This window comes from Chelonia mydas, chromosome 5 (assembly GCF_015237465.2).
Source record: "Chelonia mydas isolate rCheMyd1 chromosome 5, rCheMyd1.pri.v2, whole genome shotgun sequence".
In the NCBI taxonomy this organism is placed as follows: Eukaryota; Metazoa; Chordata; order Testudines; family Cheloniidae; genus Chelonia; species Chelonia mydas.
The window spans coordinates 34,647,142-34,671,880 of NC_051245.2; the positions used below are offsets into that span (position 1 = coordinate 34,647,142).

The following is a 24,739-nucleotide window of genomic DNA, read 5'->3' on the forward strand; positions in this document are numbered from 1 at the left end:
GGAGGGAAGGAAAAGGCCACTTTAAAACTTGTTGAATGCCAGCCTTCTGTTGCTTGGGCTGTCCACTGGCGTGGAGTGGTTGGGTGCCCGGAGCCTCCCCTCCCCCCCATCCCCCATCACGTTCTTCAGCATCTGGGTGAGGAGGCTATGGAACTTGGGGAGGAGGGAGGGAGGGCGGTTAAGCAGGGGCTGCAGCGGCAGTCTGTGATCCTGCTGCCATTCATGAACCTCCACCAGACGCCGGAGCATGTCCGTTTGATCCCGCAGTAGCCCAGCGTTGCCTCATGCCTCCTCTGATCTTGCCGCCACCTCTCCTCACGTTCATTGGCCACTGTCCTGTACTCTGCTATTGTGTCCCTCCACGCAGCTCTGTCAGTGCCGGAAGACTGCATGAGCTCAGAGAACATTTCATTGCATGTGCGTTTTTTTCGCCGCCTTATCCGAGATAGTCTCCTTCCTCCGTCCCAAAGGCTTGAAACATTTTCAGCTGCTGGAGGAAAAACAGGAGGTGAAGTATTTAAAAAGATACATTACAGAACAATGGCTATACTCTTTCACGGTGAACAACACATAGCACATGTGATTTTGGTACAAGGTCGCATTTTGCATCTTATATTGAGTGCCTGCGGCTTTGGTGTTAGAGATCACACACACAGTGCCAGGCAACAGAATTCGGCTTGCAGGCGGCCATGGTAAGCCACAGTCTTTTGGCTTCTGCAACCTTCATAACAGCAGCGCCCTCCTTTCCCATACCAAGCAAAGCCCATTGAGTTGGCCATTTAGTGCTGCGGTTTTCCTGTTAATGTGCAGCAGCAGAAACCAAACTAACCCCCTCCCCCCATCCAATTCTTTAGGATGATCGCTTTTCCCCTCCCCCCACCACCTGGCTGATATCAGGGAAGATCCCTGCTAGCCAAATGCGAACAGCTCAGCGCCAATGCCATGCCCCCCACCCCCCCACCGCGTGGCTAACTGCGGGGAGGATTTCTTTTCAGCCACAGGCAAACAGCCCAGTAGGAACGGTTACTTCTGAATGTGCTCTTAATTAAATTCCCCTATTTCAACCAGGTTACCATGAACGATATCACTCTCCTGAGGATAACGCAGAGAGATAAAGAACGGATGTTGCTTGAATGCCAGCAAACACCGGGACCATACGCTGCCAGGCTTTGTCATGCAATGATACCAGATTACTTGCTACTAGAATGGCATGGTAAAGTGTCCTACCATGGAGGACAGAATAAGGCTGCTCTCCCCAGAAACCTTCTGCAAAGGCTTTTAGAGTACTTCCATGAAGCTCTCCTGGAGATGTCACTGGAGGATTTCTGCTCAGGATTTCTGCTTCTTCCCCAGACACGTTAACAGAGTTTTCCAGTAGCAGTACTGGCCACAAATGCATCCCAAGTCCTCAGGGCTACTTAATCATTAAAAAACGTTTGCTTTTATAACATATATTATATTTAAGAAGGTACACTCACCAGAGGTCCCTTCTCCGGCTTCGTTGGGTTGGGAGGGTATTTCAGTCAGGGTGATAAAAAGATCCTGGCTGTCGGGGAGAACGGTGTGCTGTGTGCTCTCCCCAAACTCATTGACCTCCTCATCTTCCCCATCTGCAAAATCCTCAGGTATGGCGGAGAGTACCCCATCATCGGAGTCCATGGACAGGGGTGGGGTAGTAGTGGCGGCCCCCCCTAGAATTGCATGCAGCTCAGCGTAGAAGCGGCATGTCTGGGGCTCTGTCCTGGAGCATCCATTCGATTCTTTGGTTTTCTAGTACGCTTGTCTGAGATCCTTAAGTTTCATGTGGCACTGTGTTGCATCCCTGATGTAGCCTCTGTCCCTCATGGCCTCAGATTTTTTGAAATGTTTTGGCATTTCGTCTTTTGGAATGTAGTTCTGATAGCACGGATTCCTCTCCCCACACAGCGATCAGATCCTGTACCTCCCGTTCGGTCCATGCTGGAGCCCTTTTGCGATTCTGGGACTGCATGGTTATCTCTGCTGATGAACTCTGCATGGTCACCTGTGCTGATGAGCTCACCTGGCCAAACAGGAAATGAGATTCAAAAGTTCCCAGGGCTTTTCCTGTACACCTGACCAGTGCATTTGAGTTCAGAGTGCTGTCCAGAGCGGTCACAATGGTGCACTGTGGGATAGCTCCCGGAGGCCAATACCTTCGAATTGCGTTCACACTAACCCTAATTCGAAACGGCGATGTCGATTTCAGCGCTAATCCCCTTGTTGGGGAGGAGTACAGAAATCGGTTTTAAGAGCCCTTTATGTCGAAAAAATGGCTTCGTTGTGTGGACGGGTACAGAGTTAATTCGGATTTAACTCGTATTGTAGACCAGGCCTAAGGTTACCAGAGTTACTTCACTTTTAAAGTAATTGACATTTAAAACCTGTTTTTCAGAGGTGAAGACTCCACTGCAAAACCAAACACCTCCCATTCATGATTTAAATTTACCTTTTCATGTTTGGGGGCAAACTTCATATTTAGTGACTAACAGTCTGCTAATTTTCACTGCTAAGTGTTCACAAAAGAGAAACACACTACAAATTGCTTAATAATTTCAAAATATAACAATCATTTTATAGCCTTTGAGTAGACTTGTTTTACATTCCTCCAAGTCTGAAAGTTTAACCTCTCATGCTCTTCCCTGCTTCCAACCTGCAGCTCCAGATCTAGATTTGGAGACCTGGAAGCATTCCATCATACGCTTTCCCCTTCATATAGATGGGTTGCAGACCCTTCTCCTTCTTAAGGGGTGGAGCTAGCAGGCCTATTCTGGATTTCTCACTCCGTAATGCAAATGGCAAAGCAGCCTAATTACTACAGAGAGTCTTCTCCCCCGATAGTTAGAGGCGCACTACTGAGGGCGGTTCCAGTGTCAGCTGCAGTCAGGGGACATTTGGCCACAAAGCTTCTGCTGATAGGATCTAGACTATTTCACTTGGAAGGGGGAGAGGGGTAGGAAGGGGAACTACTCTCCTATGGGAAAGTAACCAATGTAGGGAAGAATTTAGTCCTGTTTGGTTATAAACCAGGCTGTACTTAAATTCCATGCAGCTTAAACTCAATGGCCACTCATCTTTGCAATCTATAAATAGCATATTCAAACAATCATAGTATGGGAGTGTACAGCAATTAATTTACTGTAGTGTTTACCACAAACTAGGATTGTTACAGTGACTGAAAATACAAGCTATTCTATAAAAGTGCATTTTATTTCTGCAAGGGACCAATGAACTGCATACAGAGCCTCTGTTTACAGTTATTTTTTCCCCTCATGTTCAGTGTTTTCTGGAATAAGTGGAAATGTTAGCCTTAAAAAAGTAAACTCAAAATTAGAAAATGGTATGGAAGGAATAGCTCAGGAGACTGGCAATGCAATAGGTAAACTTTCACTACCACATCACTATCACCCTCTCCACATTTCACACTCAGAGAGAAAATTCCACGATAATTATTAAAACAAAAAACCCACTCACATTCTCTCTTCTGGATTTCCCAGTGCACTCCCTTTACTCAGGGAAGGCCTCATCCAACTTCATTTCCCACATTTTATTGGGCAAAATTGCACAAAGAATTCTGGGTGAGAAAATAATGGGTGGCTTTAAAAGTCAGACATCACAAGTTCTAGTCTGGCTCTGCCACCGGCTTGCTACATGGCCCACAGCAAATCCCTTAACCCTAGAGCCAGATAATGAGCTGATTCAACTGCAGTGCCCTACTTAAGCAGTGCAAAACACCCTCAATGGAGATTTTCCCAGTGTGAGAAGTAGGCAGATGGAACAGAACTAATGTTAGGCAAGTTCTACAGGACTCTCTAGAGTCCCCCATCATAGTCAAAACTACATATTAACAATCCGCAGTTGGTGTATAGCTTCTTGTGGGTCTTTAATGTTCAGAATAATTTAAAGCAGCACTCCTATGCTGGGTGCACTTGGAAATCTGGACATCTGTCTAAATTTCCCTACCTGGAAAAAATGGGATTTATTTAGCTACTTCACAAGGTAAAATATTTGGAACGCTTACTTAATATTTGTACAACCCCATGAGGACGAAGCACTAGATAACTGCTGAGTATTGTTAGCAATCTTTTCAATGCAGAAACAAAAAACTACACAAGTTATAGAGAATGTTCCAGGAAAAAAAAAAAATCAATTAAAAAAATCTTACTACCACATACATATTAAACACATGTTCAAAGAATAAGTTGGTTCCTTTTCCTAAATTTTCAGTTTTGATCACTCACATGCTTTTTACTTTGGCCACTGTTTTCCAATAGCTAGTAAAATATCACCTCTTATACACACTCATCAGAACAATACATAGTCACATTCTTCATAAATCAGAAAGGAAGTGTCACCTAGAAATTACACATAGCAAAATCTCAAACTTCATATAGCTGGTCACCTTGTCTTCGTTTACATCCTCTCCATAAAACCTGCTTCTGTCATAATGCCTGCAGATTGCTCTCATCTGACACTGGATAGGCAACTGCTAAGTGGAGCTGCCATTTTTGCTACATTCTCTTCAGTATATGGTTCTCTCATCATCCCAACCTGCTCAAACTCTGTTTGGCTACCCGTTGTCATGTAGATTGTGAGGGCGCTAGAGTACGGACTATCTTCTTTGTCATTTGTCTGTACAGCACCTAGCACAATGGCACCACACAGGTAGAATTTTTTGGGAGAAAATACTACTAATTGCTGTTTCTTGAGATTAATATTGTATATGTAAATTGGTGGGAAAGTACAGAATGTTATCAATTTATGATAAAGTTAAGTATGTGCACCTGCATTTGACATTGACCAGTATGTTAACTTAGGTAGACCCCAGTCCTGCAATTTGATCTGCAGAGATTAAGGGGTCCCCACAGTTTCTATATTTATTTTTAGAAGGATTTGGAGCCATATTTGTATTTTCAGACTAACGATGAAAGAACTGTATTTATTCTGGACCAGAGTTAATTCTGTGGTGTTCTGAAATATGCATTTTTTTGCACTTGAGAAGTGGCACTCAGATGCTACAGTGGTGAGGGCCTGTACAAAACTCTAAAACAGATAATTTGATTTTGCTGGACAGATAGAGGGACACAAAGATTAGACTGAAAACATTATTAGAAAAAGCTACTTTTAAAGTCTTAATTTTTAATAACTATTCAAAAATTTCAGAAGGTATTCTAGTTGAAAGTGGGATCTAATCCTAAAGATTTGAAAGCATAAGAATTTCTCTCTTCTTTTTTTCAATTACAAAGGGGTTCAAAAACAGCCTTAAACTATGGAGACCCTACTACTTCTCCAGAATAGACAGCAGGCTGGCTGGGACTTGAACCCTGGTCTTACAGATGAGAAGAACAAAGAACTCTACTAAAACTCTCTGCTGATCACAGGCAACAGACATATCTTTACAATGTAAGGAGCAAATAGCCATCCAGTAGACATATAGTGGAGAAGTGGGCCCACATTTGCACAAAATGGAGCATTTATCTGTACAGAGTGTGAAGTGGCCAGGGTGGATAAATATCAATGATTTTTTTTTAAAAAAAATTAAAAAAACAGATTTAAATTTAAAACTGGATTTTTTTTGATAAAATGCTTTTTGAGGAAAAAACCTAAAGATAGTTTTAATTAAGATACATTATAGCTCAAAGATATCTCATCATGGAATAGGGATTATAAATTCTAATTCTATAGTATGAGACAATATATTCATGTTATGTTTAAGAAAAGTTTTGTAAATGAATTCCAATAGTTCATGGATTAGGGACCCAATTTTGTAGGGTTCCAGGGGCTTCTGTATAGATTATTTAGGTTAATCTTTCTATCTACCCTATGGGATTCAGTGCTCAATCTAGAAGATACCATCAGAGATGCTAAGTTTTGCAGTTCTCAAACTGTGGATTTGTGTTTCCAGAGATAACATGATGGTTAATAGCAAAAATGTTTTTAAATAAATAAATTATAAAATACATAGAGGTGAGAAATAACAGACCTCAATTGTATTGTCCCTCTGCAAATTTGTGTACACAGAGTCAATCCCTTACCTCTCTCTAGAAGTGCAAAGTTTCAAAAAATTCAACGAATAGAAGATTGTTGGGGGCGGAATAGATCTGGATAAGGAGAAGAAGTCTGGAGATAAATGTGAGAAGGGAGGGACAGGCAGTAGAAACAAAAGTTAAACTGTTTGAGCAGCATATTCCAGAAGTCTTGAGGTCTTTCTCAGTGTAGCCTTTGTTGAATTGAGATCTACCATACCATTCTCTCACTAGAAGGGAAAACCTATAATGGCACCAGGTGGTAAGAAAGACCCAGTTTGGGAATAAGAACCATTCAAGAAATATGTTTGCTGATGAAGTTTTAAAGAAAGTCAGCAGTAGCTTCTTCGGCCAGTGTAGAAAGAATATTTTCTTCCTTTGAACTAATTCATTCCAAATTGAGAAATTGTTTGGGACCTGAAAAAGCAGGAAAGCTTGTTTTTCTTTTCCAGATTATGAACAAACAGGAAAATGAAGGTGAAGATGACTGAGTTAGCTACAGAAGACAATATGTTAAGTTTCTCATGTTGACCTGGCTGACACAGTCTATTTAATTTTTGTGTTTTTTTTTAAAATATTTCATTTAACTATTTTAGTTAAAAACAATTTTAACAAAACCTAACCTGATTTTAAAAAACTTGAATATTTAACTAAATTCAAAAATTCATATGCTTGTTTTGTTAAAATATTATATGTTTGCTGTTGAAGAAAAAAATCCAGAATACATAATGTTGTTGTTTTAGTTAAATAAATCAATGTAAATGTTTGTCTGGTGATGTTCTCCTCCTAATACAGCATAGCAAGAAAATCCTTCAACTATTAACGATTAACCTGTTGATTTGGAGATAGTTCACCTCCCAGTGACTTCATAAATATCTTCTTCAGTTACCTTTGATAAATGAAATAACCAAACAATCATTCCTTTTCTGATACAGCTGTAAAACTAATCTGAAAAGTTTTCAAAATAAATCACTTCTAAAATAGTGTGTACCTTCTAAAAATGAAACCTACATCTATCTCTGAGTTGTGAAGAATACGTATTAAGGTTATACCAACCAACAAGAATGCACTTCTTATGTAGAAATCCATGATTAAACTGAGTCTTCCTGACTAGTGATTTAAATCAAATCCACCCTGGAAGGGGCTATAAAACACTACCAAATCAGAACAGTATTGTCTCTCCCCCTCACCCCCCCCCCCCCACTTGTTTTGCATAAGTGTAAAAAGGCAGTAGAGAAACAGGTCTATCATGATCAGTGCTGCTCTCACTAAAGCGAGCAGCAAACTCCTCATTGATTTCAAAAGGGGTACGATGAGGCCTCAAAGCTAACAAAATTAATAAGTAACATTGCTACAGTTACAACCTATTTTTTTCAAGTATATCTAGTACACAAATTTTCAGGTACATTTAACCTCAAGGAAAGTCGTAAATAGTGACAAACTATTTTTGAGGAACATGGAGACAGAAGTTAGTAGTTTCAAATCAGTAGTGAAACAAGCAGTTTGTGATTCCACTGGATTACTGCTTCATAATTATAACGACTCAGTGCTTACCTGAATCCAGGCAACTGGCAAGGATTTCTCCATGTCCCCAAAAAGATTCTCCCTCCCATTCATTACCCACAATCTTAGATGTCAAGGCTATCTTCTCTCATGAGAATGGCTGAAATTACTAGCTTCTGCATCAGCAAACCTGTTATTGTAGTCCATGTTAGAATTTTTTAATTTCATTTTTTTAAAATGATTTATTAATGGTCCTCTGAATGTTAAAGTTACATGCCCAAAAAGCAATTTGGCTGCCTTTTTTTTTTAAATTAAAAATTAAGTCTTTAAAAATAAAGTTGTGTTGAATTACTAGACATACTTGTATGTATCTTCCATGGTTGGACTTATGTTTTGTCATTCAGTTCACTTATTACTTGTTACGTACTTTTCTCATCACTTCAAAAACCAAACACCACTCTAGATTCAGAGACCATGCTTTCTTGTTAAAAGACTGGGGTGGAAAGGGAGAAGATGCTTAAGTGAATATGGGTTTGTGATAGAGCCTCTACTCCAGGATGGGTAAAAAATAAAATCATCAGATTTTTTCTGTTAAAAATTTAAAATAAAACTATTTTATATTAAATTCGAAATTATGACAATCTATGTCAAAGCTTCACCTAACTATAACTACTAAAATAATTTCAAAAGATTAAGTAGTACATGTTTGCTGCCAAGTTTTAAAGAAAGTCAAAGCACTGAACTGGTGGAAGTCACTGGCTAAGCACATGGAACAAGAGTTTGTTGAAGAGCTAAACCAGCTTTTGACAGCAATAGCCTCTTCTGCCTGTACAAAAAGATTATTTTCTTCATTTCTGCTTATTCCACTAGTACAGCTCAACGACTAGTTTGCTCAAATAAAACCAACTGTGAGTTGAAAACGTAGGAAAGATTGTTTTCTTTTTTCCATTCTATGAATAAAAACTAGGTATAAGATAAAATCTATTAGCTCTAAACTCATGGAGGACATGGTCTTCAGCTCAATTCAATATGCATAATACTTTTCGTTTAATAAATCAATTGTAAATGCAAATCATGTTTTAATAAGAAAAAATATGTATCCAGCGCATTTAAGTTTTATTTAATAAAAAAAGTTTGTGCATTTTTAATTGAATTCCAATTTCCATACAAATAGAGCTTGAATAAAAAAATTAATCTAATAAATAGGAAATGCATCATTCAGCATTATCGAACATAAAAAAGTAAGACAAGAATCTGAATAGATGTATGTTAAGATATATAACTATATAGATAGAGTGTATCCTCCTGGTTAACAAAAAAGTATTTAGTGTAAAGACTATAATTAGTTCAATGTGTTTTAACGGTTAACAACAGAGAGTCAACCTCTCTTTAAGAGAATAATCAAAAAGTAGAAATGCAAAACAAGATTAAAGTTTAAATAATTTAAATCAAGGTTTCCTGCTTGCTGATTGAAATCATGATTAAAATCAGTGATTTAATTTGCTCTGATTAAAATCAATCCATCCTGCTCTGTGGCTTTAAGGCTTTATGCTGGGGATGAGGAGAACAGAGACATTGCTGTTGCTGCCTCTTATCCACAAACTCAATTGGGACAAAAAGAAACACTGGTCTATGTTGTGTGGTTGCTTTTCGTCACCAATCCCAGAAACAAGCTTCTGATCTGACTTCTACTTACAATTTTGGGTGTCTAGACTGACTGGTACATCTGAAAAAGACTGACCTTCCACCTTAGTTTCCCCATGTACAATAAATGGCACTGAACAGCAGTTGCTCCCTAATGTGCACTTCACAAGTCAAGGACATACAAAAGTCCAACATGTGCACTCTATAAATAATGTGATACTAGAAAACTCGAGGGAGAATTTAGCAAGTAGAGGGCCCAGTGAACAAAACCTAGGGAAGGCCAGTTTTCATTTTCAGTGTTGAGCAGAACTGATTGGTCAGCAGAGAAACACAGGCGTCTTAAGTGCGGATCAGCAGTGCGTGACAGGAAGCAATTACATTTTGCTTGTCCACAGTACATACTAGATTGTCCCAAACTGCTGCACAAAAAGAGATTTCCTAACTTATTTCAGTCAGCCACAAAATGACAAGGAAGGAAAAGGAAAAAGATATCAAAGAAGTGATGATTCCAAGGGCCTCACAAATTGCTTTCACAGCTCTGTCTGCCTAACAAGCAAGGGATCAAGGCTGTTATGTTACCATTACTAGCCAACTGGTCTATTTTCCTTGTTTGCTCAAATAAGAATGTAAACGTTCTGACAACTTTTCATGAATTCAAATAAGAATATAAGTGTCGTTTCAACTTTTCTGGACAATCTCCTACATGCTACCGCAAAGTTGTTTTTTCTATAAATTTTCTTGGTATTACTATAAAGAATATATATTCAAATAGATAAATACAGACATACATCCCCCGCCCGCAACACACACACTTGCCTTACACCTCATGGTGGAATCTTAAATCCATTTCACATTGTAAGTATCAAATCAACATGTGGCAAATGTGTATCAAGCAGTGTTTTTGCCTTTTCTACCACAAGACTGTTCTTTAGTTTGTCTCTTTCAGCTCCTTTAAAGGGAACATGCTGTAGTCATCTAACGTTTTCCTATAGTATCTCCGTAGTGACATAATGAAAAAAGTCAGTGATTACCAATACCTTAAAAATTGGTCAAACTGAAGTCAATTACACTAAATTTTTGTTTGCAATAAATTAAGGAACATAATTCAACTACTATTATATCCCTATACTGCAGATCTCAACACTTTTTATGAGATAACATATGTACTATACAGATAACTTTCTGTAAACTGCAGTCACTTTTCAGACTTTAAACTATGTAAAAAACAGCACACGTTTTGAACTTGAAGTCACCAATAGGGATTAATCTATTCGGTTTACAAATAAAAAAATGTTTTCTAACTACCAGCCCTAGATATTCAATCTTGTATTTGAAAATCGAGTTTGTTCTTTTGGGCTCATCCATCAGCAAACAACAGTTTTATTTATAAGAAGGGGGGCAGAAAAAAAAATCAGTTACCTCTCATATGGTGGTACTAGCTCTCCAATGTTAAAAAGAGTAGGTAGTGGTATAATCTTAATTTATTCAAGTAAACATATGACTTAATAGATGTAGGCAGAAAGCTAGTTGATTACAATAGTACCAATTTCACCCAGAGTAGAATCATACAAATTTGTTATCTTTAAGTAGATACAGCATATAGAACAAAAAACTGTACACCACCTTAGAGAAAAAGCTCTTATTTTCAGATTTGTAGTTAAATAATGAAGCTTTGTTTTTTATTAATACTTTACTTCCAGGAATCTATCTCCATTTTCAATTCTGTGCTCTCTTGATCTGGTTAGAGATTTAAAACATTTAAATTTCCATTCTCTCCCCCCAACCACATCATAGTGTATTTCAGTTCAGAAGTTACCTATATTAAAAAGTATCATACTTGTCTCTTATCCTTGCACTTTTCCTCTGAAAAGGTCAGAGAGCTTTATAAAGGAAGTCAAAGCACAGCTAATCCCATTTCATATATGGGAAAACAGGTACAAAGAAGCAAACTGATTTACCCAAGGCCACACAGCAGGCCAGCAGCAGAACTGGGAACAGAACCAATGCCTTACAACTCCCAGGTCAGCTTCCCACTCTACAGGATCACCCTTTCAGAGCACTAAAAAATCCTCTAGCCTAATTACACCTTGCATACAATGTGTCCGAGTCGCTTGTAGCATTTTATTATTGGCTGTTATGAAAGCAGTATGAATGCTGGCATTAAGTTATCTTAGAGGGTATTTTGGTGCCAAACTAGGCTGCCATTTCATTTATGTCAGGGATTGGGTTATAAATAGGAGTAGAAGAGGACGTCACAGGCCGCCTCTTTCCAGGCATTACACGTCTGCCTTTCTGAATGTGATGGAAAGACCAGAATAATTAAGAAGTAGTTTAAGGGGACAGGAAAAAAGGGCTCGCAAGCGTGCAGTCATGTCGCCTTTTAAACCCACGCCACGGCGCTGCAGGCTCCGGCTCCCCGTGCAGGCGCGCTGGGGAAGTCAGGACATCGGCAGAGCAAGCGGGAGCACTAGTAAAAACGCCGTTAGCTCAGTTCACCAGGCACCCGCCCGCCGGGGCAGCGCTCCCCAGCTCCGGGCACGATCAGCGGGCGGGACAGCGCGGCGGCCGAGCGGGCGCTTGCCAGACACCCCCTATCCTTCCCCCCCAGGCCCGGGGCTGCCGCTCTGCTCCCGGCTCCGCCGGGGTCACGGGGCCAGTTAACGGACCGTCTCAACGGCCACCGAGGAGGGTCTGCTCGACTGGCTCCTCACCAGCACGCTCGCCCCACCCAACGCGCGCGCCGCCCCGAGCGGGCCCAGCAGAACCGGCTCGGGGACCCGCACAGAAACACCCGGGGCGGCCAGAGGGGAGTCTGTGGGGCCTGCAGCCCCAACATGTTATCGGACGGCGGGGGAAGGGCGTGAAGAGCGTACGAGGAGGGGCCCCGGGGCGAAAGGAGCCGCAAACAGCCCCAGTCCAACCCCCCCACCCAGTTCCTTGACACTCCTGGGTAGCCCCCACCCTACCCGCCGCCTCCCTCACAGCCCAGCCACGGTACGGGTCCCGCTCACCCATTCGCTAAGTAGCGGCGTCACCCCAGGCCTGGACCATATTCCCGATCCCGTCCACTACAGGCAGCACAGGTCACTGTCGTCCTCCCAGACCCAACTCGGATACCCATTGGCCCAAGCCCCCCAGGGGCCTGACGTCAAGAAGGAGGCGGGGCTTCCCGTAACGAGCTTCCGGGATGCCAGAATTCTAGGGTTGCGGGGTCACTGCTAGCGGGAGAGGAGGGAACCCCGGCGGTTTCATTGTGCCTGCAGGGCGCTCCCCCCCCCCCGCGGGTGTTTGGAATATTCTGCCTGGCCCTTAAGCGGGTGGAGGGGAATGGTAGGAGTTTACCCCCCCGTATGATGGGGGCAGCGGAAGGTTCTATTCTTTCTTGCACCTGAGGGGTGGTGGAGGGGTTTAGAACGTTCTAATCCACGGGGATGGGTATGGAATGTTCTGTTCTTCCTGCAGTTCTAGGAGTCTACCTCGGCCTTGTCCGTGCGGGTCAGACCGTGCTGTCGGACCTGTAGCCGCGGGGTCAGAGGCGTTTGTGGCGGGTTCTAACGGGGGTGGGGGTTGGATTATTCTGAGTCTGCCAGCAGACCTCTGTGTGAGGGGGAGGGACAGCTGTTGGACTGTGCTAACTCTCCTGTAGCCAAGGAGGGGGGTTCATAGATTTGTAATCCACTTTCAACTGGAGGGGGTGGGAAAAAGGGTCTTTGGAGCATTCCACTTGAAATCAGGGATGTCTTGTCACACAAGAAGAAAAGGAGTACTTATGGCACCTTAGAGACTAACCAATTTATTTGAGTATAAGCTTTCGTGAGCTACAGCTCACTTCCTCGGATGCATAAAGTTTATCATACACATCCTTACAATGTGTATGATAAACACCCATTTTTTTCATGGTCTGTGTGTATATAAATCTCCTCACTGTATTTTCCACTTTATGCATCCGATGAAGTGAGCTGTAGCTCGTGAAAGCTTATGCTCAAATAAATTGGTTAGTCTCTAAGGTGCCACAAGTACTCCTTTTCTTTTTGCGAATACAGACTAACACGGCTGTTACTCTGAAACCTTACAAGTGGAGAACCAGCGCTGACAAGGCCAATTCAGTCAGGGTGGATGTGGTCCACTCCCAATAATTGATGAGGAGGTGTCAACACCAAGAGAGGGAAAACTGCTTTTTGTTGTGAGCCAGCCACTCCCAGTCCCTATTCAAGCCCAAATTAATGGTGTTAAGTTTGCAAATGAATGGTAAGCTTTGCAGTTTCTCCCCGCAAGAGCAGCTGTGCAGGGGAAGAGGAAGTTGTTAGGATATAGATATTCAGGCTTGTCTGCAAAGGCCTGTACTTTAAGTATTTAGGTGTATTCTTATCACTTGGCTAGTTATAGAGATATAAAAAAATCAAAATCACTGTCTGCTGGTGTAAGGGCCTTCTCTTACTGTGACAGTCTGAGGCCCTGTTCTTAGGCTAAGGCCTTTGGCTAAGCAGCAGAGGCAGCCATAAGATGGGAAGTGTACGGTCACATCCTCACATTCCAGACCAGTCATATTGAAATAAGGTGCTATTAGGCTGTTAGGAATACAATCCTGTCCTGATAGTGCCTATCACCTCCAGAGAAAGGGAAGTGCCTAGAAAATGTAAAAGGAAATTTAGTTTGATAGCATCCTGTCTGGCAAGAACTCACTTATCAATAGCTGGGATGTGAAATCCTCACTTCTGTATTGTTTTGTCATTATAGTTCCCACTTTGCTATTGTTTGTCTGTATAATCTCTGTCTGGTTCTGTGGTTGTTCCTGTCTGCTGTATAATTAATTTTGCTGGGTGTAAACTAATTAAGGTGGTGGGATATAATTGGTTACATAATCATGTTACAATATGTTAGGATTCGTTAGTTAAATTTCAGGAAAATGATTGGTTAAGGTATAGCTAAGCAGAATTCAAGTTTTACTATATAGTCTGCAGTCAATCAGGAAGTGAGGGGGTGGGTGTGTGAGATGGGAACAGGGAATGGGAGTGGGGAAATTGGAATCATGTTTGGCGAAGGGCAGGAATGGGAACAGGGACACAGGTGTAAGGCTCTGTGGTGTCAGAGCTGGGAAGGGGGACACTAAGGAAGGAAACTGGAATCATGCTTGCTGGAAGTTCACCCCAATAAACATCAAATTGTTTGCACCTTTGGACTTCGGGTATTGTTGCTCACTGTTCATGCGAGAAGAACCAGGGATGTAAGTGGGAGAAGGAATAAGCCCCCTAACAGAAGTCCTGTCCCTCCCCAGCCTGGCGGATAGCAGCTGGAGCCCAGTGAATGGTAGGAGCCCCCGGCTGGAGCACCCCTAGCCCTATCCCTCCAATAGCTAGATTTTATGGCGAAGGTCTGATTTCATGGTCTGTGACATGGCCCGTGAATTTGGTAGGGCCATAGCTATCAGCCAGGATGGTCAGGGATGCAACCCTATGCTCCAGATGTTTCTAAACCTCTAACTGCCAGAAGCTGGGACTGGATGACAGGGGATGGATCACTTGAAATTGTCTTATTTTCTTCATTCTCTTTGAAGCATCTGGCAGTAGCCACTGTCAGACAGAATAGTGGGCTAGATGGACCCATTGGATCCAGCCCTTCTTGCATTGGTTATGCAAAAACCCAGCTTTTTGAAACTACATCCTGAGGAGAGGACCATTGTCTTCTGATTACCTCTTGTGCAGTCTCAAGCTCAAAGGCCCAAAGCTGTATAAAGGAAAGATTCATGGGTGTGCCAGTTCTGAGCTAAGACTGTCACCTATGTGTAACCACAAAAAAACCCGTTTGTGGGGTGTAAAGGATTGAGTCCTACCAGAGCCCTTGTTGGAGTTTGGGTGTATGTTTTTTCGGTAAAGCTTTCACCTTAAGAATAAATGTGTTTGCTTAGGCTATATCTACATTACAGCGAGGATCGATGCTCTGAGATCAATCTACCGGTGGTCGATTTAGCAGGTCTAGTGAAGACCCGCCAACTTGACAGCAGATCACTCTCCAGTCGACCCCTGTACTCTACCCCCAAAGAGAAGAGTAAGGTAAATCGACGGGAGAAATTCTCCCGTCGACCCCCTACGGTGTAGACCCTGCGATAACTCGACCTAAGGTACATAACTAGAGTTGTGTAGCATAGGTCAACTTACCACTGTAGTATAGACATTGCCTAAGATGCTTTGCTTTTTCTCCAGAGGCCATGAACAACTTTAATTGCCAGCAGTTACAAGTTACCATACAACCCTTTCTGAGGCCGTCTGGCTTGCTGGGAATATCACAGAAAACTGCAGCCTGGAAAAACCCTGGTCAGGAGGGAGAGAGGCACAGTTCTCTACCCAAGAGGTGACAGCTGAGAGGCTCGAGTGGTTGCCCTCGGTGGACCATGGAAGGGGAAATACATGTGCAGTTGCCCTGAACTGTGACAGAGGGTGTGCAGGCCAAATTATTATAGTGGTTACACTTCTGCATCCACATCAGAATTGACATACTGGATCAGACTTAAGGTCTATCTACTCCAATATATCTCTGTGGAAGAGTTGACTCTGTGGCATGTCTCCTCACAGCTTGGTGTGACATATTCAGCTTTCTTCTTCTAGTGTCTCCTGCTGATGGCTACTTCAGTCCTGTGGTGGTCTGCTGCTTCTCAGGACTCAGCTCTTTGACAGGGCATGTTTAGACTGCTCTTTTTGTGGTAACAGAAAGTCCAACAAAAACAAATGACTCATCCCTCTGTCTGGTCTGCCACCCACAATTCTGGGCCCAGTGGTCCATACACCTTTTTCTCAGGGCTGCCAGTCGTCCATATCCCTTTCTCAGTGGCTTCACGCCATCTTATCTGTGGCTGGTAAGGGAATCCAGGCCTGCCTATTGCACTGGGCTCCAGTCTAGGGACCCTATAGCCAGCACCCCAGGTCTGCTCCTTAAGACTCCTTGCTTCTGTCTCCAAGACTCCTTTCTACCATAGCTGGTCAGTAGGCTTCTTCCATAGTTTCTCTAAATTCACCCCTGTTTCAGGGGCAGGTTATCCTCTGGAATCCCCCAACAAATCCCCAACTGAAGGTATAAACTTAAACCAACTTCCAGCCTCCTCAGATTTGAGCTGTCTTTCCTTTTAGGTTTGCCTTGCTCTCTTCCTCCACTGAATGCCTCCCAGGGCTCTCTTCCTGGAAGTCCAAATCCTGCCTTTTTATCAGGGCTCCTCACCACCAGCGTCTGCTACACCCCTAGTGACTACTCTGGGTCTCTCCTAGCCTCCTGCTTGACTTCTCTACCTAGGAGAGGATCCCAGGGCCAGCTCTTCCTCTGGACTTCCTCCTTAACTCTCTCAGTCTCTCCACTCTCTAGTCCCAGAGCATCGGAGTTCTTTTCTCTCCCTGCGGCCTCAAACTTCAATCCAAATGCCTCTTAGGCTTTACCATCACTGGGCTTCGCTTCCTCCTGACTTAGAACAATCAGTCTGGTCCCAGGCTTCGCTACCTCCAGCCCCACCCTCACTAACTTTCTGTTACTGATGTCCTTTCTTTATTGTCATCACCAAGCTTTACCCGCTGGGACTCATCTTTAGTGGGGCTGGTCCACCTCCATGTGCAGCCACATGGATTAACTGGCTTCTCAGGTTGACATTAATCCTTTCAGAACCAGGATAGGGTATATACTTCATCACAGTCTCCAACAGTGGCCAGCACCAGCGGAAAGTATAAGAATCCTGCAGTGGGTAGATATGAAGGGCAGATTATTCCACGTTAGGTCTCATCCTGATCTCTAACAGTTAAAGATGGGCTTAAACCCTGAAGCATGAGGTTTAACATCCCTTCCAAAATGTGTTAGTATCAACTAATAACTCTGGATATTCATCTTATCTATCTATCTTCACACCCTTTTTGAATCTTGCAAATTTAAATTCTTAGCTTCAATTATTTCATGCAGCCCTGAGTGCCACAATCTATGGATTGTACGAAAAAGTATTTCATCAGTCTTGAATTTGCCACCTTTTAATTGGTGTTCAGATTATGCTTTCAGTGATAGCTATGCAACCACATTGTTTTAGGATTATGCCCTGAGAGATAGCTTGTGTTACCCCATTAGCCATCGGTTTGTTTACACAGGTGACACTTAAAGCATAATCTGAGGCAGGGAGTATGCACAAGTGTAGCTAAGGCTATAACTTGGCCTGTAGGCCCTCTAATACTACTGATGTGTGAGATGGAAAGAGCAAACTATTGTGACAACTGTGAGTATCTAGGTGACCAAGGATCTGGTATATACTTCTCTTGTATTCTCTAGTTCTCCTTTGTGTTTCTTCTAATATATCTTTTTTTCTTCTTCTCTCTCCAGTTTCTCACTTCTTCTAGTGCAGGGGTCGGCAGCCTTTTAGAAGTGGTGTGCTGAGTCTTCGTTTATTCACTTTAAGGTTTCGCGTGCCAATAATACACTTTAACATTTTTTAGAAGGTCTCTCTCTATAAATCTATATATTATATAACTAAACTATTGTCATATGTAAACAAGGTTTTCAAAATGTTTAAGAAGCTTCATTTAAAGTTAAATTAAAATGCTGATCTTACACCGCCGGCCCGCTCCCGGCCTGGGGTTCTGTTCACCTAGGCCAGCAGTGGGCTGAGTGGGGCCTGTGGCTGGGACCCTGGCTGGCAAGGGGCCAGCAGCCAGAACCCCAGACCAACAGTGGGCTGAGCGGGGCTGGCAGCTGGGACCCCAGACCGGCAGTGGGCTGAGCGGCTCAGCCCACTGCCGGTCTGGGGTTCCATCCGCCAGCTCCTGCCAGCCAGGGTCCCGGCTGCCGGCCCCGCTCAGCCCACTGCCGGTCTGGGATCCCAGCCCTGCCCACATAGAGTAGGTACCTACCTTCTCCCTGGTTCTAGCCATTCTCTTCCTCTCTCTGCACTGAGATGAGGGGTGGGAGTGTGCTGAGAACAGGGCTGGGGGTGAAGGAGCAGGCTGGGGGTTGAGGTGCAGGGTCTGGCCAGGAGCTAGAATGAGGGAGCGGGCTCAGGGTTGGGGCAGGAGGTTTGGGTGTAGAGTGCTTACCTGGGCAGCTCCCATTTGGTGTGAGTGGTGCAGGTGGGAATGTGTGTGGGGGTGCAAAAGCTCCCATTTGGTGCTCAGGGTGGGGATGGGGGGGGTGCAAGAGTCAGGGCATGGGGTGTGGGGGGGCTGTGTATGTGTGGGGGGTGCTGGAGTCAAGGCTGGGGTCGTGGGGGGGAGAGGTCAGGGCACGGGGCTGGGGTGTGTGGGGGTGCAGGGATGAGGGCAGAGGGCTGGGTGTGTGTGGGAGGGCTCAGGGGTCAGGGCAGGGGGGTGGGGGGGGCAGGGGGGAGCAGGGGTCAGGGGAGAGGGCTGGAGGTGTGGGCTGGGGTCGTGGGGGTGCTCCCAGCTCCCTGCCCTGAGCAGCTCACGACAGGGGGCTGGAGGGGATATGCTGATTCCACCCCCTTCCCCAAGGTCCCCGGAGCAGAGAGCCCGCTGCAGCTCCACTTTTCCCTCTCCCTCTCTGTAGCAAGGGCCATAAGCTGATCGCCCTCAGGGAGGGAGAGGAGGAGGAGCAGGAACCCAGCACGCTGGGGGAAGAGGCGGGGGGAGGGGGAAGCTTGCCTGCCCTGCAAGGAGAGAGCGGTGGCCGGGGCGTGGAGAAGAGTGGACCGGGTCGGGCAGGATTTTTAATGGCACGCTGCTGTCTGCCATGGTCCCCGGCAGACAGCAGTGTGCCATTAAAAATTGGCTTACGTGCCGTCTTTGGCATGCGTGCCATAGGTTGCCGACCCCTGTTCTAGTGGGTCTATGTGCTATCTATCTTATATAATTATGTGTCTCCCCCCCCTCCCCCCCCAAATTCCTGTTGAATCTGAGCATCTCACAATCTTTAATGCAGTTAGCCCAACAATATAGTATCTCCAATGTAGGAAAGTACTATTATCCCCATTCTACAGATGGGGAAATGAGGCCAAGAAAGGCTGAGTGAGTTGCCCAAGGTCACACAGGAAATTGTGGTGGAACATGGTATTGAAGGCTGGTCTTCTGAGTTCTAGGCTGGTGCCCTAATTTCCTTTGCACCTTCTGTCTCCCTTCCCTCTTTGTTCCTCTTATCTCTTAACTCTGGGTTTGATCAAAAGCCCACTGAAGTCAATGACAAGACTCATTGATGTCAGTGGGCTTTGGATCAGGTCCTCTGTGCTCCCTTCCTTCCCACAACTGTCACTCCCCCCTTGTTCAATGCTAAGAGTTCCATTGTTGCTGGTTCCCTTTATTCTACCCTGTTCCTTTCTTCCTTCTCTCCTTCCCCTTGCTTTCCTGTTCTATACCTCTTATAGTGCTTGGGCTCGCTATGGGAATTGTCCTTATGTGTCCCTCACAGCATCCATCTATTCCTACAGTGTTGCCTTCTCTTCTACACTCTGCTTGATCCTGCATAAAAGTCATCCAACCTTGGCAAGATTCCAGCGGAGGTATAGCAAAAACAATTTGCGTAGTTTATGTCCCACTTTAGCATGTTTTTTGCTTCCTGCTAACAAAGAATGTTAGATGTGCTGCTGAAGACATCCTAAATAGCACATACTCAACTCTCTTTCTACTTAGAAGCAAGAGAGAACCTCCTCTGCTTACTCTCTCATTCAGTAACCTGACAGCCCCTAGCTGCCTCAGAGGCAATTTTTAAAATCAAGATGATTTTTTAGAAAAACATTCATTCTTTAGAAATTATGTTGGGGAAACTCTGGCCTGTGTCATACAGGAGGTCAGACTAGGTGATCACAATGGTCCCTTATGGCTTTGGAATCTATGAAGCCATTTCTGATATGTTTCCAGAGTGGGGTGGAACAAAAAGTCCTCCTCCACCCTAGCACTCTATCAGACTGCAGTCACATGTTGCATGAGTGGCTCCTGGCTCCCCTGATAAAGAATTGTTATACTTCACAGGCAGTTTAAGGACTCTACAGTAAATTATTTCCATGTCACTGGGTTTGCTCACCGTAAGTGTGCCTCACCTGATCGCTCTGGGGATTAGCTGATTGCAGGTCTGACACCTTCTTTCTGCCTCTTGCTATACACCCTGCCTTCTCTTGCTGGCTCTTAGCCTGGCAAGATACTCTGTGTTCATGGTTTAGCCCTATGACCAAGTTACATGTGCCCTCCCCTTCTGGGGCACCAAAATCCCTTCTTACAAACAGGCTCAGGCAGTCTTCCCATTCACTGCCCAGATGGTGCCACTTGCCCAGTGGCTGGTAGGGGAACCCAGGCTTGCCCTCTACTCTGGCTTCCAGTTCAAGGACCTTCTAATCAGCAGCCAAAGCCTGTTCCATTCTGGACCTTACTGCTTCCTCCCTGAGCCTTTCCTAATCTCCTGGCCCCTGCTTCTCTGCATTTGCCAGCCCCAAAACCATGGTGGATAAAATCAATGATTTAAATAAATAAATGGATTTTTTTAAATTTAAATCTGATTTTTTTGATAAAATGCTTTTTGGGAAAAACCTGTCCAAAGATAAAGATACATTATAGCTCAAAGATATCTCATCATGGAATAGGAATTATAAATTCTATAGTATGAGACAATATATTCATGTAATGTTTAAGAAAAGCTTTGTAAATGAGTTCCAGTAGTTCATGGATTAGAGACCCAATCTTATGGGGTATCAGGGGCTTCTGTATAGATTATTTAGGTTAATCTTTCTATCTACCCTATGGGATTCAGTGCTCAGTCTGGAAGATACCATCAGAGATGCTGAGTTTTGCAGTTCTCAAACTGTGGATTTGTGTCTCCAGAGATAACATGATGGTTAACAGCAAAAGTGTTTTTAAATAAATAATGAAAATCTATAGAGGTGACAAATAACAGACCTCAACCCTATTTGTGTACAGAGTGTCAATCCCTTTGTACCTCTCTCTAAAAGTGCAAAGTTTCAAAAAGTTCAATGAATAGAAGCATAGATGCTGACTCTGTGGGTGTTCCAGGGCCGGAGCACCCACAGGTAAAAATTGGCACCCACCGGCAGCTCCCCGCCCCAGCTCACCTCCGCCTCCTCCCCTGAGTGCGCTGCATGCCCGCTTTTCCCCCCTAGCTCCCTGCGCTTGTGACGCAAAACAGCTGTTTCACACGGCAAGCGCTGGGGAGGCGGGGGAACGCGGCGCGCTCAGGGAAGAGGCGGGGCCTGGGCAGGGATTTGGGGAAGGGGTCCAATAGGGGCAGGGATGGGGCAGAGACTTTGGGGAAGGGGTTGGAATGGGGGCGGGGAAAGGGTGGAGTCGGGGCAGGGCCAGTGGCAGGGGGGCGTGAGCACCCACCGGCACCGGGGAAAGTTGGCACCTATGAATAGAAGATTGTTGGGGGCAGAATAGATCTGGATAAAGAGAAGAAGTCTGGAGATAAAATGTGAGAAGGGAGGGACAGGCAGTAGAAACAAAAGTGAAACTGTTTGAGCAGCATATTCCAGTAGTCTTGAGGTCTTTCTCAGTGTAGCCTTCATTGAATTGAGATCTACCATACCATTCTCTCACTAGAAGGGAAAACCTATAATGGCAGCAGGCAGTAAAAGAGACCCAGTTTGGAAATAAGAACCATTCAAGAAATATATGTTTGCTGATGATGTTTTGAACTGGTGGAAGTCACTTAAGCACTTGGATTCAGACTGTTGAAGTGACAATCTCACTTTTAACAGCAGTAGCTTCTTCTGCCAGTGTAGAAAGAATATTTTCTTCCTTTGGATTAATTCATTCCAAATTGAGAAATCATTTGGGACCTGAAAAAGCAGGAAAGCTGGCTTTTCTTTTCCAGATTATGAACAAACAGGAAAATGAAGGTGAAGATGATGAGTTAGCTGCAGAAGCCAATATTTTAAGTTTCTCATGTTGACCTGGCTGACAGTCAATTTAATTTTTTTTTAAAAAAAATATTTCATTTAACTATTTCAGTTAAAATTGTTGAACAAAACCTAACCTGATTTTAAAAAACTTGAATGTTTAACTAAATTCAAATGCTTGTTTTGTTAAAATATTATATGTTTGCTGTTGAAGAAAAAAATCCAGAATACATAATGTTGTTGTTTTAGTTAAATAAAACAATGTAAATGTTTGTCTGGTGATGTTCTCCTCCTAATACAGCATGGCAAGAAAATCCTTCAACTATTAACGATTAACCTGTTGATTTGGAGATAGTTCACCTCCCAGTGACTTCATAAATATCTTCTTCAGTTACCTTTGGTAAATGAAATAACCAAACAATCATTCCTTTTCTGATATAGCTGTAAAACTAATCTGAAAAGTTTTCAAAATAAATCACTTTAAAAATGTATAGTGTGTACCTTCTAAAAATGAAACCTACGTCTATCTCTGAGTTGTGAAGAATACGTATTAAGGTTATACCAACCAACAAGAATGCACTTTTTATGTAGAAATCCATGATTAAATCGAGTCTTCCTGACTAGAGATTTAAATCAGGATTTAAATCGATTTTGATTTAAATCAAATCCACCCTGCCCAAAACATCTTCCTCCCAGAGAGTAACTATAGGCTACTTTGGCTCTGTAGCCCCCAAGCAGACTCCCCCGTCCTTTCTTCCAAGGAGTGACTGCAGACTACTTCACTACAGTGCCCTGACTTCCTGTCTGGTTAATTGGCCCCCTTCTTAGTTTACATTAACCCCTTCAGGGCAAGTCTGGGGGTGAACATCCTATCACACCATGTACTTGTATTAGTTACTCAGAAGAATAGAACAATTTCTTCATGATTAAGACTAATTTTTCTGTCTTCACATGAATTTTTATTAATGTGGTTGTAACGGAGCTGCCCTATCACTGTGCACTGCTTACTGGCTGTACTATCTTTTCTGAAGATTTTCCATGGGTCTGCAGTAGGGATGATGTGTCCCTTCCAGTTCACACAATCTCATCCCCCACCCTTGTGCGGGGCTTGGATATGTGGAAAGGTACCTGTAGGGTCTGTGTGGGCAGTGGTGGTGTGAAAGTGGCTGAACCCACTTCCATACGGAAACAGGGATATCAGTACATGGAGGGTCTTCATGATTCACTACTCAGGGCCGGGGTACAATCCTGCTGTGTGACCATCAAGACAGTAATATTGAGTGAGGGCTGCTATTTTATTTTACATATACTGAATACTCAGGAGAAACACATAATTTGAAATTCATGTTGCAAATGAAAGTAAAAGAAATAAGATGTGACTACTTGTCTCAAATGAGTAACATCAACCCAATAATGTGGTAGAGATTCATTCTTTTACAGGTAAATTGAATAACTTTTGTGCAATAATGATGCATCCTACAATGTGAGTAAGTTTTGTTTTCATTCATATGAAACATGTTTTTTTAGTAGGTCAGGACAGTTGCAAATGTTAGTATAAGTTCCAGTCCTATACCAGATCTTCCCTAGTTTTAATTGCTTCATTTTGAATCTTATTAGTGAAAATGAAACTTACACTTATGGTTATAGATTCTGGGCCAAGTTCTCTGTTGGTATAAATGGTGCAATTCAGTAGAGTTGCCTCAACTAACATCTTGGACCACAGTCTCAAATTGGAATATAAAAGTAACTTATCTGGATTGTGGCCTTTTAAAAATACAGACTGTACTTTCTGTAACACAAAGCAGTTGTCTGTCCTTGTAAGAGTACAAAACCCATTTACTGAAGCAAACAGGTTAAACAAGGTGAAATATTTTGAGATTTCCATTTCATAAGAGTCAGGACCCATAGGGCCCCAATTTAGAAAAAATATTTAAGCATGTTGTAAAACACCTTTCTGAAACAGCGATACTTTCCTGAATTATTGCTTTACACAGTTTCTTTCCATATTGTTTGTTATAGTCTCCATAAATATTGATGTGCTGACAGGATGTAACTAAGAATTCAACATTTTTTAAATTCTCAGATTTACTCAAAGGAAAGGGCCCAGACGTGGCCATCTCCCTTACCATTTCCATCAATAATGTTCTTGTAATCTGTACTTTAATCTACTGTCTAGTAGGTGTTATGCCATATGTAATACCTTAGTGTAGAATAAATATGAAATTAGAGAATTAGAGTTAGTTTCCGTTTGATTAAGAAAATATATATGTTGTCAATAAAGACCCTGACTAGCAAGTAGAAGGAAGGCTTTGAAAATAAGTTATAAGGCCAGAAGGAATGGAATAGGGAGGATGTCTGGTTCAAAAATAACTACGGTAATAAGATAAGGGAAAGTTTCTGAAAAGAAGGCCTCTGACTGATGGGGGTGAATGCAGATGGTTTTAAAGAAGACAAAAAGAATCTGTCTGAAAAGATGCAAATATGGACTATTCTCACCCCACCTACCAGTGTTATTTTAAAAGTAAAGCCTATGTAAACTCAGGTGCAATGAAAAAGCTGTGGGTCAGCAGCCAGGAGAGGATGAGACAGGGAGAACAGACCTTGGAAGAAAGGAGGTTGTAAACCTTACCTGGATTAAAGTTAAAAATTAGGGTAAACTGTCTCAAATGAGTTGTTAGCTAAAGAGGTAATTAGCTATGACATCATTTGTTTGTTGAAGGGTATAAAAAGAGTTAGG

General features: G+C 43.2%; 1 protein-coding gene across 1 annotated transcript in view; it reads right to left on the bottom strand.

Annotated features, from left to right (window-relative positions):
- Positions 1-12,350, bottom strand: part of IL6ST (interleukin 6 cytokine family signal transducer) — a 60,824-nt gene extending 48,474 nt beyond the window's left edge. Inside the window, exon 1 of the mRNA XM_027828401.3 lies at positions 12,203-12,350. Coding sequence (XP_027684202.2) covers positions 12,203-12,206 — 4 coding nt within the window. The 5' untranslated portion in view covers positions 12,207-12,350. The remainder of the gene's footprint in view (positions 1-12,202) is intronic.
- Between the last annotated feature and the right edge of the window lie 12,389 nt (positions 12,351-24,739).